Source organism: Coregonus lavaretus, assembly GCF_964263955.1.
Source record: "Coregonus lavaretus genome assembly, chromosome: 4".
Classification (NCBI taxonomy): domain Eukaryota; kingdom Metazoa; phylum Chordata; class Actinopteri; order Salmoniformes; family Salmonidae; genus Coregonus; species Coregonus lavaretus.
In genome coordinates this window covers 50,514,190-50,529,797 of record NC_139991.1, presented here as the reverse complement: position 1 = coordinate 50,529,797, position 15,608 = coordinate 50,514,190, and the positions used below count along the sequence as shown (strand labels likewise).

Here is a 15,608-nt window from a genome sequence, read left to right as displayed (position 1 = left end):
AACACGGACTTTCAACTCCCTCCAAAGATTTTCTATGGGGTTGAGATCTGGAGACTGGCTAGGCCACTCCAGGACCTTGAAATGCTTCTTACGAAGCCACTCCTTCGTTGCCCGGGTGGTGTGTTTGGGATCATTGTCATTCTGAAAGACCCAGCCACATTTCATCTTCAATGCCCTTGCTGATGGAAGGAGGTTTTCACTCAAAATCTCACGATACATGGCCCCATTCATTCTTTCCTTTACACAGATCAGTTGTCCTGGTCCCTTTGCAGAAAAACAGCCCCAAAGCATGATGTTTCCACCCCCATGCTTCACAGTAGGTATGGTGTTCTTTGGATGCAACTCAGCATTCTTTGTCCTCCAAACACGACGAGTTAAGTTTTTACCAAAAAGTTATATTTTGGTTTCCTCTGACCATATGACATTCTCCCAATCCTCTTCTGGATCATCCAAATGCACTCTAGCAAACTTCAGACGGGCCTGGACATGTACTGGCTTAAGCAGGGGGACACGTCTGGCACTGCAGGCGTAGTGTGTTACTGATGGTAGGCTTTGTTACTTTGGTCCCAGCTCTCTGCAGGTCATTCACTAGGTCCCCCCGTGTGGTTCTGGGATTTTTGCTCACCGTTCTTGTGATCATTTTGACCCCACGGGGTGAGATCTTGCGTGGGTCTGTGAGAGCCAGAAATCTTGCTTGTTTGTAGGTGACCAAATACTTATTTTCCACCATAATTTGCAAATAAATTCATAAAAAATCCTACAATGTGATTTTCTGGATTTTTTTCTTCTCAATTTGTCTGTCATAGTTGAAGTGTACCTCTGATGAAAATTACAGGCCTCTGTCATCTTTTTAAGTGGGAGAACTTGCACAATTGGTGGCTGACTAAATATTTTTTTTTCCCCACTGCATGTGTCAGTATTGATATCTGCCTCTCCCTGTCAGAGACTGTGATGTCCACAGCAGGCTGAGGGAGGCCTGTGATGGAAAAACTGAACGGAGGAGAAATGAAGAGAGAGAGAGAGATAGACATCTCAATGCCAAAAGAATAGAGCGCTCCGACTTGAACCTGTCAAAGAACTGACAGAATTACACTTAATGATGCTAACTCAAAGAGCCAGGAGACATCCTGGGCCCAGAGGCCAGACGTGTACACCTTGTCTCCTCATCCCAGCGTCGGCTGGAGATCTACACTAGTATATGGACACCTGCTTGTCGAACATTTCATTCCAAAATTATGGGTATTAATCTGGAGTTGGTTCTCACTTTGTTGCTATAACAGCCTCCACTCTTCTGGGAAGGCATTCCACTAGATGTTGGAACACTGCTGCGGGGACTTGCTTTCATTCAGCCACAAGAGCAATAGTGACGTTTGGCACTGATGTTGGGCAATTAGGCCTGGCTCGCAGTCAGCGCTCCAATGCATCCCAAAAGTCAGGGCTCTGTGCAGGCCAGTCAAGTTCTTCCACACCGATCTCAACAAACCATTTCTTTATGGACCTCGCATTGTGCACGGGGGCATTATTGTGCTGAAACAGGAAAGGGCCTTCCCCAAACTGTCGCCACAAAGTTGGAAGCACAGAATCGTCTAGAATGTCATTGTATGCTGTAGCGTTAAGATTGCCCTTCACTGGAACTAAGGGGCCTGAACCACAGCCCCAGACCATTATTCTTCCTCCACCAAACTTTACAGTTGGCACTATGCATTCGGGCAGGTAGCGTTCTCCTGGCATCCGCTAAGCCCAGATTCGTCCGTCGGACTGCCAGATGGTGAAGCATAATTAATCACTCCAGAGAATGCGTTTCCACTGTTCCAGAGGCCAATGGCGGCGAGCTTTACACTACTCCAGCCGACGCTTGGCATTGCTCATGGTGATCTTAGGCTTGTGTGCGGCTGCTCGGCCATGGAAACCCATTCATGAAGCTCCTAAGCTGACGTTGCTTCCAGAGGCGGTTTGGAACTCGGGAGTGAGTGTTGCAACCGAGGACAGATGATTTATTCAGCACTCGGCGGTCCCATTCTGTGAGCTTGTGTGGCCTACCACTTCGCGGCTGAGCTGTTGTTGCTCCTAGACATTTCCACTTCACAATAACAGCACTTATAATTGACCAGGGCAGCTCTAGCAGGGCAGATATTTGACAAACTGACTTGTTGGAAAGGTGGCATCCTCTGACGATGCCATGTTGAAAGTCACTGAGCTCTTCAGTACGGGCCATTCTACTGTCATTGTTTATCTATGAGGTTGCATGGCTGCTCCATTTTATACACCTGTCAGCAATGGGTGTGGCTGAAATAGCCGAATCCACTAATTTGAAGGGTTGTCCACATATTTTTGGCCATGTAGTGTACTGCCTCCCCCTTCCTTACTATTCAATATCCTTCCCACATTTCACAGATGATGAGATTTCGCACAGACAGACACACATGCTGCCATTCACATCAAGTCACAGTAGGAGTATCAAAAGAAAACGAAGAGGGGTGACTGAAAGCATGAAATAAGGTCTGCTCTGAGCCTGAACCCCTTTTAGATCACACAACCAGCTGGCCTGGAATAACCTCTGGCTCATCACTCAGTGGAGTGATATCAGTAAAGCCTGCTGATGTTTATGCCCCAGAACAGTTCTGTGCTAGTCAGCAGAGGGACACATTGAGGGTGGGTGAGAGATTTGCAGACTAAAGCATATCAGTGCATCAGACAGCATGGATGGATGAGACACATGATACAGCAGTTCACCTGAGGACAGCGAGTCAAGAGGCAAAGAAAAAGGAGAGAGAGTGGTGAAGAGGTGGAAAGAGAGCGAAAGAGAGAGGCAGAGAGAAGAGGATGTGGAGAGATATGAGGATGGGGCGGTGCGGTGCGGGGACAAAAGAGTGTGTTTGTGTGTGTGTTTCTTACCATAACAGAGATGTGCAGCAGATGCATGTGCTCGTGCAGGACGTGAGCTGGCTCCCGGGCCGTGGGCACGGTGGTCTGGATCATCTGCTCAGAGGTGCTCATGGACACGTGGAAATACAGAGTCCCGTTCTCCAGCCACTGCTGCTTCCAATGCACCTGAGAGATGTCTGCCCCCAAACCTGACATCTCTACAGATAAGACAGAAAAATAGATTTTGTGACAAACTTGAACAATTGACACTATTAACAATTTACACTATTTTGTGTGAGTGTGTGTGTGTATGAATCAGAAAGTTCAGGGGTGACTGAAGTCTGTGATAAGTTTGCATTAACATTCTAGTGAAGTGCTTGCTCTCTCTTAAGGTCAAGACGCGGCTGCTCCTTCTAAAGCTAGCTGTATCAACAGAACTCTTAGAGGAGGGAAAAAACATTTGCAATCATATACAGTGGGGAGAACAAGTATTTGATACACTGCCGATTTTGCAGGTTTTCCTACTTACAAAGCATGTAGAGGTCTGTAATTTTTATCATAGGTACACTTCAACTGTGAGAGACTGAATCTAAAACAAAAATCCAGAAAATCACATTGTATGATTTTAAAGTAATTAATTTGCATTTTATTACATGACATAAGTATTTGATCACCTACCAACCAGTAAGAATTCCGGCTCTCACAGACCTATTAGTTTTTCTTTAAGAAGCCCTCCTGTTCTCCACTCATTACCTGTATTAACTGCACCTGTTTGAACTCGTTACCTGTATAAAAGACACCTGTCCACACACTCAATCAAACAGACTCCAACCTCTCTACAATGGCCAAGACTAGAGAGCTGTGTAAGGACATCAGGGATACAATTGTAGACCTGCACAAGGCTGGGATGGGCTACAGGACAATAGGCAAGCAGCTTGGTGAGAAAGCAACAACTGTTTGCGCAATTATTAGAAAATGGAAGAAGTTCAAGATGATGGTCAATCACCCTCGGTCTGGGGCTCCATGCAAGATCTCACCTCGTGGGGCATCAATGATCATGAGGAAGGTGAGGGATCAGCCCAGAACTACACGGCAGGACCTGGTCAATGACCTGAAGAGAGCTGGGACCACAGTCTCAAAGAAAACCATTAGTAACACACTACGCCGTCATGGATTAAAATCCTGCAGCGCACGCAAGGTCCCCCTGCTCAAGCCAGCACATGTCCAGGCCCATCTGAAGTTTGCCAATGACCATCTGGATGATCCAGAGGAGGAATGGGAGAAGGTCATGTGGTCTGATGAGACAAAAATAGAGCTTTTTGGTCTAAACTCCATTTGCCGTGTTTGGAGGAAGAAGAAGGATGAGTACAACCCCAAGAACACCATCCCAACCGTGAAGCATGGAGGTGGAAACATCATTCTTTGGGGATGCTTTTCTGCAAAGGGGACAGGACGACTGCACCATATTGAGGGGAGGATGGATGGGGCTATGTATCGCGAGATCTTGGCCGACAACCTCCTTCCCTCAGTAAGAGCATTGAAGATGGGTCATGGCTGGGTCTTCCAGCATGACAACGACCCGAAACACACTCAGGGCAACTAAGGAGTGGCTCCGTAAGAAGCATCTCAAGGTCCTGGAGTGGCCTAGCCAGTCTCCAGACCTGAACCCAAGAGAAAATCTTTGGAGGGAGCTGAAAGTCTGTATTGCCCAGCGACAGCCCCGAAACCTGAATGATCTGGAGAAGGTCTGTATGGAGGAGTGGGCCAAAATCCCTGCTGCAGTGTGTGCAAACCTGGTCAAGACCTACAGGAAACGTATGATATCTGTAATTGCAAACAAAGGTTTCTGTACCAAATATTAAGTTCTGCTTTTCTGATGTATCAAATACTTATGTCATGCAATAAAATGCAAATTAATTACTTAAAAATCATACAATGTGATTTTCTGGATTTTTGTTTTAGATTCCGTGTCTCACAGTTGAAGTGTACCTATGATAAAATGTACAGACCTCTACATGCTTTGTAAGTAGGAAAACCTGCAAAATCGGCAGTGTATCAAATACTTGTTCTCCCCACTGTATGTGGCAAATAGGTAGAGAGGTATTTGGGAAATGAATGGAATTTCCAAACAGTTTATATTATATCTGTATAATGATGACTGCCTCCCAACCAATAAGTTAAAACTCAGCCTTTAATCCTAAATTGATTGATCAAAACCTCTAGGTCAATAAAACATCACAGGCCAAACAAACAAAATGAATCATCATGGTGGGATGCTTGCACACTCCCTGTTTGTATGAGCAGACTTAAAATCAGTAGCGTCCTAACTAATGGGGATAAGACAATGGGTATGCCATTCTGTTCACTATCCGTCACCTAGGATTCCATGTTATTGTCAATAGCAGTCGAGAAAACGCTGTGCTCCGTCCTCTCACTATCTCCACAAATCATCAACAGTCCTGTAAACCTAATGAATACATTAGTGCGAACAGGCCGTCAGCATTAGCATAAAGAGCTACGACACCAGAGGGGAAAGTGGATCAGTTAAAAAAGGAAAAAGAAAAGGCGCAACCTTGAAAAATGTAAACGAAGCTGAGTGAGATTGGACTCAGAGGGCAAGTTGATGGGAGAGAAAAAAGCAGGCAGGAAAATAGCCAAGTTGGCCAGATACGGATCAAAGCACAGGACTGTGATGCTATCGACTACTGGGGCTCTGTGGTCGCTGGGTACCGAGACAGCCTCTGGGAGCTATGTGCTTGATACAGTATTTGTCAGTGGTGGGTGACAAGGTCAGGGACAGGGGGATGGGAGCTGCTCTCAGACAGGTGGCAGGTACAGTATAAGGGATGGCATTCAGTGGCGCTGGTCATTAACCTACTGACTCTGGGTCAGTGGACACGGCAAGAGAGGATTGCTCTGTGAGCTGCCCTCGTCACTGCCACTGCCGCTTCAGTACAGGGCACATACATACAGTACATCAGGAGCACCACAGGGCTTTAAAGACAGGGGGAGAAGCAGAGTGACTTGATATGGTACAGTATGGTAAGGTTGTTTATTAGATTTTTATGTATAACCTCACTTCTTTGGAGCTTTATTAACAAGAGCGGAAGGATCTACCAAGAACACTATAACAGCAATATAATCCACAGTGAATAATAGGACAAAAATGTTAGGCTAGGTAACATAATATACAGTATGCTAACAGTGGTGATATTGTATAGTGATCTACATTTTTGGCTCCTCATGGGACAATCAGGTGGAAAACTTTTCAAAATGTAAGCTTTCAGCATCTTTCCTTCTCATAAACGGACAGTGTGGTAACAGTTCTGCTGACTGTACTGTACTGTCGTAGGATCAAAATGTGTAGGCTGTGAAATGTCAAGCACCCATCTAAAAGCACATCATTGTGTGTTATCTGCAGCTTGTCATATTCGGAGATTGGGCTATTGACCTTGACAGAGGATGTGCTCCTGTGTGCAGGTCTAAAAATGAGGTTGTACTCATTAGAGGTGTCCATTTTAAACTAATAGAGGGAGACAGATATAACAGAGCCACTTTGGCTGGCAATCACTTGCTGACTTTAGAGGCTTAGGTGGACTTTCTTTTGTTTGCTTCTTCTTGGGCAAATTTAGTGGACGCTCACAGTGGGTGTCTTTTAGGTTCCAGTTGTTGTTGCTAGTCAACTTTCAGTGAACACTCCCATGAGTGTCTTTCAGAACCCTTCCTAAAACACCACCTGTTTCATTTTGGTTGTTGTCAGTGAATCTTTGTTAGTTCCCCTTTCTGTTTGAGCAACCATTTTTGGTTTTCTTGCTGGGGAACATCACAACATGCTATGAGTGTTGTTATTGGGCAAACATCTAGATGTTCACAGGATACAGAGGTACAGCTGCAGGTCCTTTCACCATTAACGACACACTGGCTTTTGTGTGTGTGTGTGTGTGTGTGTGTGTGTGTGTGTGTGTGTGTGTGTGTGTTTGCATGTCTGTGTGTGGAAAGATTTTATTTTTTTATTTATTTTTAAAAAATGCGGTTGAAGCATGTACGCTCCCAGCAAGGGCATCAGGGATGGAATGTCTACCCTGAAACGTGCCATTGTAGCCATTACACAAGCCACTGAGAGCAGGGGAGAAGCATGGCTGATTTTACACAAAGAGAATGACAAAAGGTTCAACCACAAGAACTCCCTTCTCAAGACCTCATGAGTGTGGCAAATACAAATCGGTACGAATGTTACAGTAAAAGCTATTGCTTCTTCATGCGACGAACCAAAAAGTCAAAACAAAGACTAAAACTGAGTAACTCCATGGCCTTTTTTATCTTTACCTTCTCTGTTAACTTGTGATCTCACTAAGCTTGCAGCACAGAGGGAACGGGATTGTTTGGAGCTTGCCCAAATCCTTGATAAAACCCTGTTAATCTTGGCCGAGGCATCGGAAGGTAGCCCAGATGTCCCTGAGTGAAATCTACTGAACACTCGCTGTCAGCATAACACTTATTACCAGCACTGTGTACCCAAAGTGTCTCCACACGCAGGACCCATTCCCCAGTCTTGGCAGAGCTGCAGTGACTGTATAATATTGTATTTCAGGTATTAATTTTCTTTTTCACTCGTTAGTCCTCTATGTTGGCCGTTATGGAGAGATGAATTTGATCTAAAATCAACATGCAAGATTTAATTATGAAGAAAAAATGACAAATACACATGTAATTTTAAACTGAATTTCATATAAGATAGTTATCAAATGTTCCATCCAGTTGAACTAATTTGCTTCCATAGTTAGAATGAAATACACTGTGAAATAAGTATAAGTAAAAATGATTTCCTTCCAAAAATGTATAATGTAACAGTTTATGATAATAGACACAGAGTGTTGTCTAGTGAGCTGTTACTGGGAATAGCCCACTTCTCTCTCAGGTGTGAGACACTGGGATACAGCATAATACCAAAGCTACTGTACATTTTGTATTATACAGTTGAAGTCGGAAGTTTACATACACCTTAGCCAAATACATTTAAACTCAGTTTTTCACAATTCCTGACATTTAATCCTAGTAAGAATTCCCTGTCTTAGGTCAGTTAGGATCACCACTTTATTTTAAGAATGTGAAATGTCAGAATAATAGTAGAGAGAATTATTTATTTCAGCTTTTATTTCTTTCATCACATTCCCAGTGGCTCAGAAGTTTACATACACTCAATTAGTATTTGGTAGCATTGCCTTTAAATTGTTTCACTTGGATCAAACGTTTCGGGTAGCCTTCCACAAGCTTCCCACAATAATTTGGGTGAATTTTGTCCATTTCCTCCTGACAGAGCTGGTGTAACTGAGTCAGGTTTGTAGGCCTCCTTGCTCGCACACGCTTTTTCAGTTCTGCCCACAAATGGTTCTATAGGATTGAGGTCAGGGCTTTGTGATGGCCACTCCAATACCTTTATTTTGTTGTCCTTAAGCCATTTTGCCACAACTTTGGAAGTATGCTTGGGGTCACTGTCCTGATCCTGCCTGCCGTCCTGTACCTGCCTGACTCTGATTTGGATTACGACCCTTTTCCTGTCTTGACCTACCGTTTGCCTGCCATCCTGTACCTGCCTGACTCTGATTTGGATTACGACCCTTTACCTGCCTGACTTACCTTTTGCCTGCCCCTTGAACTATAATAAACCCTGAGACTTGTACTATCTGCCTGCTGTGTCTGCACATGGGTCTTAGTAGACATGAGCACACTATCACGGCTCAGGCTAACTTTACATAATTTACTCTATTCTGGGCTAAAATGTAATATCCTTGATCACAGCATTCAGTTAATGTCAGCAGGCTGGCCTTTGTTTTGTTAGCATGCTGAAATATGTTGGTTATTAACCATAGGCCTGACCTTTAGCTTGATCAATGCAATTGAAATTTCAACTTTCATTTCATTCTACAGTAAAAACAGTGACAGCAACTAAGTGAGGATCTGGTGTCATGTAGCTGAGGTGGATTCTGAATAATGTGTGTGAAGGAATTGTAAGTAATAATGACTATTCATCTATCTCTTTAGAAAAATGAATAGCGGTAGCCCACATGCTGTAAAGAAATAATCTTTCTGTAAAGCAGAAAGGTCATGGTTATAAACACACACAGACAAGACAGATGCACACAGATACAAATGGAAATGGGATAAACAAAACTAGCAGATGTTTGTGAGCTCTCTCTCTCTGACACACACACTTGAGCACACACACACGCACGCAGGCACGCACACACACACCCAGACATGCACGCAGGCACGCACACACTCCCCAAAGGTCGTTCTCATCAATTTAAAGGTGATCATAGCTGCATGGAGTCAGTAACTGTGTGGCCTGACAGCACTGTGACAGTTTGTCAGCTCAGTAACAAGGCCGTGTCATCCCCGCTTACCCTGATGAAAGCTGGCACCCTAAAGGCACTTTGCTGCTTGTCATTGCCCATGTGGCATGGTGAGCCAGCCAGCAAGCCTTCCGATAACACTGCTGCCTAGCCTACAGCCTCAGCCTGCCATACCTTTCACAATATTACGGGCAGCAGTATATTTAATAATTCATAAGTGAGGACAATGATAGACTTCCATAACCTTTGAGATGAATCAAAATATCTCAGCTCCAAATGCAGAGAGGATAGAAAGCGGTGTCAGTCAGTGCCTCATCAGTACTGTCAGAGCCTATTACTAAATTCATTACACATACCAAACACATCTCACTGTGTTTAGGCTTTGACCTCGATAATGACTCTAAATGGCGTCACTTTTGAAACTGAGTATTGAGAGTAAAGTCTAACACAAGAAAACTTCCCCACATATTAGGGGGAAATGAATGAGCTCATAGAAGTATATTTGATTAGTCACCAAATGGAGGGATGTCTCATCTCCTATTCAGAAAATGCTAATGCCTGTAAATTTTTTTTGGGCAATTACCATTCCCAAACAAGTTGACGTGAGATATTGGGTATTTAGGCAAATGTGGCATTACCGAAAGGCTGCTTCCCATTGAAATGAAACACTTAGCAACTTAATGTCACCCTGACGTCTTATTATGCTCCCTAATTAAATAGTTGGCATTCATGGACGTAAAGGTCATTAAAAATGCAAACAATAAAAAATGTATCGTGAGGAGAAGTAAGGTGCATGTTTCAAGGCATTGTAATGTGCTAATTTCCGCCGGAGTCTTGGCACAGTCGGGTCATAACGTGGGGGTCCCAAACACTGTGTGTCTGTGACAAAGGACTTAGTGTTAATGAGGGCAGAGCAGCAGGGCCCGATCAGCTGAATACTTCTCCACAATGAGTCACCGCAGGACCAGGCCATTAGATAATCTACCATGCCATCTATGTGAAGAGAGAAATCATATCCTCCCAGCCAGGACTGAACAGCTAATCATGTCACCCAGGGGAGGGAGGGGTGGAGAGAGAGGGAGAGAGAGAGAGAGAGAGAGAGAGAGAGAGAGAGAGAGAGAGAGAGAGAGAGAGAGAGAGAGAGAGATGAGGGAGGCCATCAATGTCATGTTCAGGTCCTGCCTAAGGCCTACAACTGGCAAGTCAAACATGGCGAGTCATCATTAATTAGGGGTAATCGATACAAGCAACAAATACAAAGATTCATGGAGGTTATATAATAACAGGCCTGATGTTATTGTATTGTGATAAAGTAAGCTAGTTGAAAGTGCAATCATTTGATATCTGCACGTTAAAGATTATCCAGTACATTTGTATACTTTTTAGCTAGAAGTTCTGAAAGTAGCTCGCACAAACCAAAAATGGCCTGTGCAGATATGTACACCACGGCATTGCTCTCTCTCTCTTTTTCTCTCTGCTGTGTGTGCATCTTGCTAGCGGTCACTGAAATGGCAAGGGGCTAAAGCTCATTGGCTGGAACTTGAATTGTTAGGGCGCTGGCCCACGAGGGGGAGAATGTATGGAAAATGGCACAGCACAGCTTCCAGAAAAACAGTTGCTTTCAAACTAGGGATTTCATGGCTAATTGAGGTAAGACAGTAATTCTGCTCATTGATTATGCATGTATGAACTACACATTGACACATCCAGCCCAAAGCAGGAGGTTTAAAAAATACTTAGTAGTCGCCAAAGTTCCGGAGTCTTTAAATCTACAGCACAGGCAAATGTAATCAGGACTACTACAATATACCATAAAAATATCTTATATGACGTGGTCATATTCCCTTATATGACATGGACATATGACATGGCCATTGCACAAAGACAGTCAAAAGTACCCTCTGTCTCCTGGACAAAAAGGGCGGTCACCAGGTGTCTCTCCCTGTCATAGGGGTCTTTGAAGGCTCCTTCTGCTGTGACTGCTGTCTTTAGACAGTCAGCACAGCGGTATCCAATTCTGACGACTCATCACTTCCTAGTGGATGACCTGGTCCTGACCTCTGTACCACCCGCACGCCATCACCATCTGACATCTCCATAGATGCATTTTTAAAGCCACCAAACACTAATCATCTTAGTAATGCACTGCTACATTACTGCAGCAACACCGACAGTGTGATTTCTTCAAGACATATTGACGCTGAAATGTATCTGTCCAATGCCACAGAATGTCATTTGCGCATCTCGCTATTGCTGATGACGTACAATGGACAGCAATCACTTTAAACAGAAAAAAGGTGTTAATTTCATTCTACCAGTATCTAGGACTTCTCCAGGGTCTAGGGAAGGATCTGTTAAGAATCAGGTGTTAACAATCAGTTGTGCCAGTGGGACTGAAGGTCCATCTGTACCCCGGCTCCCACTCCCACGCCAACTCAAACTGTGCTCAATCACAGAGCCGGCAGCTAGCCAGGGCAGTGCCCACGGCCTCCAGCAGAAACCAATCCATTTAAGACACTACTTAAAAAAGGTTCACTCCATGAGGGACCATCTGACTTATACTATAATACTATAATATAGGCACTTTATGACATAACCCAGGTAACAGAGGTAGAGAAATACCTTATAGAGGTCAGACATAAAGATTGCTCAAGTTTATGGCCTTTTGTGCAAAACTGGACGAGACAAAACACATTTATGATAATATATTAATTCAAATACAACATACCCACATGTTTTGTGATAGGCTAGAAACCACAACAGATCCTGGGTTCTTGATGATCGTTTCCCATTCACTAGAAGGTAGATGTAGACAAGTGCATAGATGCCCATGAATTAGAGAGCAGGGTGAGTGTTTGTTTTATGGTAGAACTGACTCATCTTTGGGAGTTTGTTGTGACAGAGAACATAGAGGACACTAATAGTGGCCTGCTGTCTACCGCTGCTGCCGTGCTGCATTTCAGCCCTATGTATCTCTCTCCTCTATAGAGAACACACACACTCCTCCCAGCCCATATCTCTGCCTCTAGCCCAGCAGCCCAAGCCCAAGGTCACCTCTGTTTTACATCTAATAATAAGCCCCCGCACCTTAACAACGCTGTAAAACCCGAAGTGCCCCCACATTAATTTAATACGCAATTTAGTCATAATATCATTTGGTTTCGGCCAAAAACCCTATTCTTACAAGGGAAATTAGTGTCATTATCCAAAACAATGCCACTTTAATTTATGTGCGGATCTATAAATGGTTTGTCTCATGCTATTTGGGATTAGGGAGGCAGCGAGCCAAAAAGGGCCTAATGTATTTAAAGTGACACATTAACTGGATAAACAGTCCCCTTATCTACAGAATACATAGACTTTTTTTTAACAGTCCAATCCTATTAAAGGGGCCATTCTCCAACTGATTGCACCATCTCCTGCCCTCATGTGCCTGCCGTCAACCCCCTGCCAAAGAGTGAAGCTGGGGGTAATCATACACACATTAAGATTGACTTATCCATTATTCTGAGCTCTCCCCAATGAGACCTTGGTCAAATGTCTCTTTTGGTTCTGATCTCGTAGAGGTGAAGGGATGAAATCCATTGGCAGGGATGGTGTAGTGTACTCACAAATCCCTAGCGAGCAGGAGGACCTGGCAGTTAGTGCCTATACTGCAAGATGGCCAGAATCTGTAGTGTACAGTAGAAGCCAGACACATGTAAGAGGTGTTACTGATAGTTACTGTGTAAGATGATTCATCAGCAAGGAGCATATGCTTCCCACCTCACTGAGAGAGAGTGAGGAGCATATGGCACCCAAAGGGGGCAACAGAAAAGGTGTAAGAACCTGCCTTTCCTGTCCAAAACAGGACATGATGGTATGTGCCCTTCACCTCCAGAGAAGCAAATAGCAAACAAAGACACACATGCATGCACACAAAACTCACACAGGCATGCACACATACACACACACACACACACACACACACATCTCAGCCTTCCATAATGCATTTGTCATCTTCTCCCCTGATGGATACATAAACGTATTGGATTTCTAATTTCCCTTCTGATTACAGTAGGGCTGGGAATTGCCAAGGACCTCACGATACGATATTATCAAGATACTTAGGTGCCGATACGATATGTATTTCTATTCTCTAGGCGTATGTATTTTTACCTGGAGTTTTCCCCTACAGTAGGCTACTACTTTGACCACTTTTAGTCTTGAAATCATTGGTTGTTTACTAAACTACTCACTCTGTTTAGCACATGGCCTCACGTGAATCCTTAAAGAGATGGGTGGGGCTAAGGCTTAAGAGGGTGTGAATGATGCTGAATGGGTGTAGACAAAGAAGAGCTCTCCAGTAGGTGTACCAAAACATTCAAGGGCCATTTTCTCAAAAGTGGGTTTACAAGTTTAGCAACTTTCAAAGCAGAATAATGTCCCCATTGTTCCTCAACTGCAATGTATGTTATACAATTTTCTAGCTCTGAGTATCTACTTTTATTCAATGTAAAAAACACAATTTCAAATTTTGCTACATACAGTCCCTTGCAAAATTATTCATCCCCCTTGGCGTTTTTCCTATTTTGTTGCATTACAACCTGTAATTTAAATTGATTTTTATTTGCATTTCATGTAATGGACATACACAAAATAGTCCAAATTGGTGAAATTAAAAAAATAACTTGTTTCAAAAAATTATAAAAAAATAATAGCAGAAAAGTGGTGTGTGCATATGTATTCACCCCCTTTGCTATGAAGCCCCTAAATAAGATCTGGTGCTACCAATTACCTTCAGAAGTTACATAATGAGTTAAATAAAGTCCACCTGTGTGCAATCTCAGTGTCACATGATCTGTCACATGATCGCAGTATATATACACCTGTTCTGAAAGGCCCCAGAGTCTGCAACACCACTAAGCAAGGAGCACCACCAAGCAAGCAGCACCATGAAGACCAAGGAGCTCTCCAAACAGGTCAGGGACAAAGTTGTGGAGAAGTACAGATCAGGGTTGGGTTATAATAAAATATCTGAAACTTTGAACATCCCACGGAGCACCATTAAATCCATTATTAAAAAATTGAAAGAATATGGCACCACAACAAACCTGGCAAGAGAGGTCCGCCCACCAAAACTCACAGACCAGGCAAGGAGGGCATTAATCAGAGAGGCAACAAAGAGACCAAAGATAACCCTGAAGGAGCTGCAAAGCTCCACAGCGGAGATTGGAGTATCTGTCCATAGGACCACTTTAAGTCGTAGACTCCACAGAGCTGGGCTTTACGGAAGAGTGGCCAGAAAAAAGCCATTACTTAAAGACAAAAATAAGCAAACAGTGTGTTCGCCAAAAGGCATGTGGGAGACTCCCCAAACATATGGAAGAAGGTACTCTGGTCAGATGAGACTAACGTTGAGCTTTTTGGCCATCAAGGAAAACGCTATGTCTGGCGCAAACCAAACACCTCTCATCACCCCGAGAACACCATCCACACAGTGAAGCATGGTGGTGGCAGCATCATGCTGTGGGGATGTTTTTCATCGGCAGGGACTGGGAAACTGGTCAGAATTGGCGCTAAATACAGGGAAATTCTTGAGGGAAACCTGTTTCATTCTTCCAGAGATTTGAGACTGGGACAGAGGTTCACCTTCCAGCAGGACAATGACCCTAAGCATACTGCTAAAGCAACACTCGAGTGGTTTAAGGGGAAACATTTAAATGTCTTGGAATGGCCTAGTCAAAGCCCAGACCTCAATCCAATTGAGAATTTGTGGTATGACTTAAATATTGCTGTACACCAGCAGAACCCATCCAACTTGAAGGAGCTGGAGCAGTTTTTCCTTGAAGTATGGGCAAAAATCCCAGTGGCTAGATGTGCCAAGCTTATAGAGACATACCCCAAGAGACTTGCAGCTGTAATTGCTGCAAAAGGTGGCTCTACAAAGTATTGACTTTGGGGTGGGTGAATAGTTATGCACGCTCAAGTTTTCAGTTTTTTTTCTCTTATTTATTGTTTGTTTCACAAGAAAAAGTATTTTGCATCTTCAAAGTGGTAGGCATGTTGTGTAAAGCAAATGATACAAACCCCCAAAAAATCAATTTTAATTCCAGGTTGTAAGGCAACGATATAGGAAAAATGCCAAAGGGGGTGAATACTTTCGCAAGCCACTGTAAGACCGAATAGAGGTGGTCGGTCACATATGTATTGCGATTCAATACTGTGATTTTATTGCGATTCCATGTTACAAACATAATGCTCACCATACTGTGTGTCTGCCGCAGAGAGACAAGAGAATGTCATGAGAAAACGAGTTTTGAGCAGTAATGGAAATAAAAGTGCTGAAAACAAATTGGCTCCCTTTTTAAAAGAAGATGGAGAACAAGCTATGAAGGAAAAATACTGGAA

General features: G+C 43.6%; 1 protein-coding gene across 1 annotated transcript in view; it reads right to left on the bottom strand.

The window, feature by feature from the left end:
- The window catches only part of astn2 (astrotactin 2), a gene marked incomplete at both ends in the record, with an annotated part of 479,012 nt that overhangs the window by 408,472 nt on the left and 54,932 nt on the right, over positions 1-15,608 (bottom strand). The window contains one exon of the mRNA XM_084159665.1: positions 2,896-3,083. Coding sequence (XP_084015791.1) covers positions 2,896-3,083 — 188 coding nt within the window. The remainder of the gene's footprint in view (positions 1-2,895; positions 3,084-15,608) is intronic.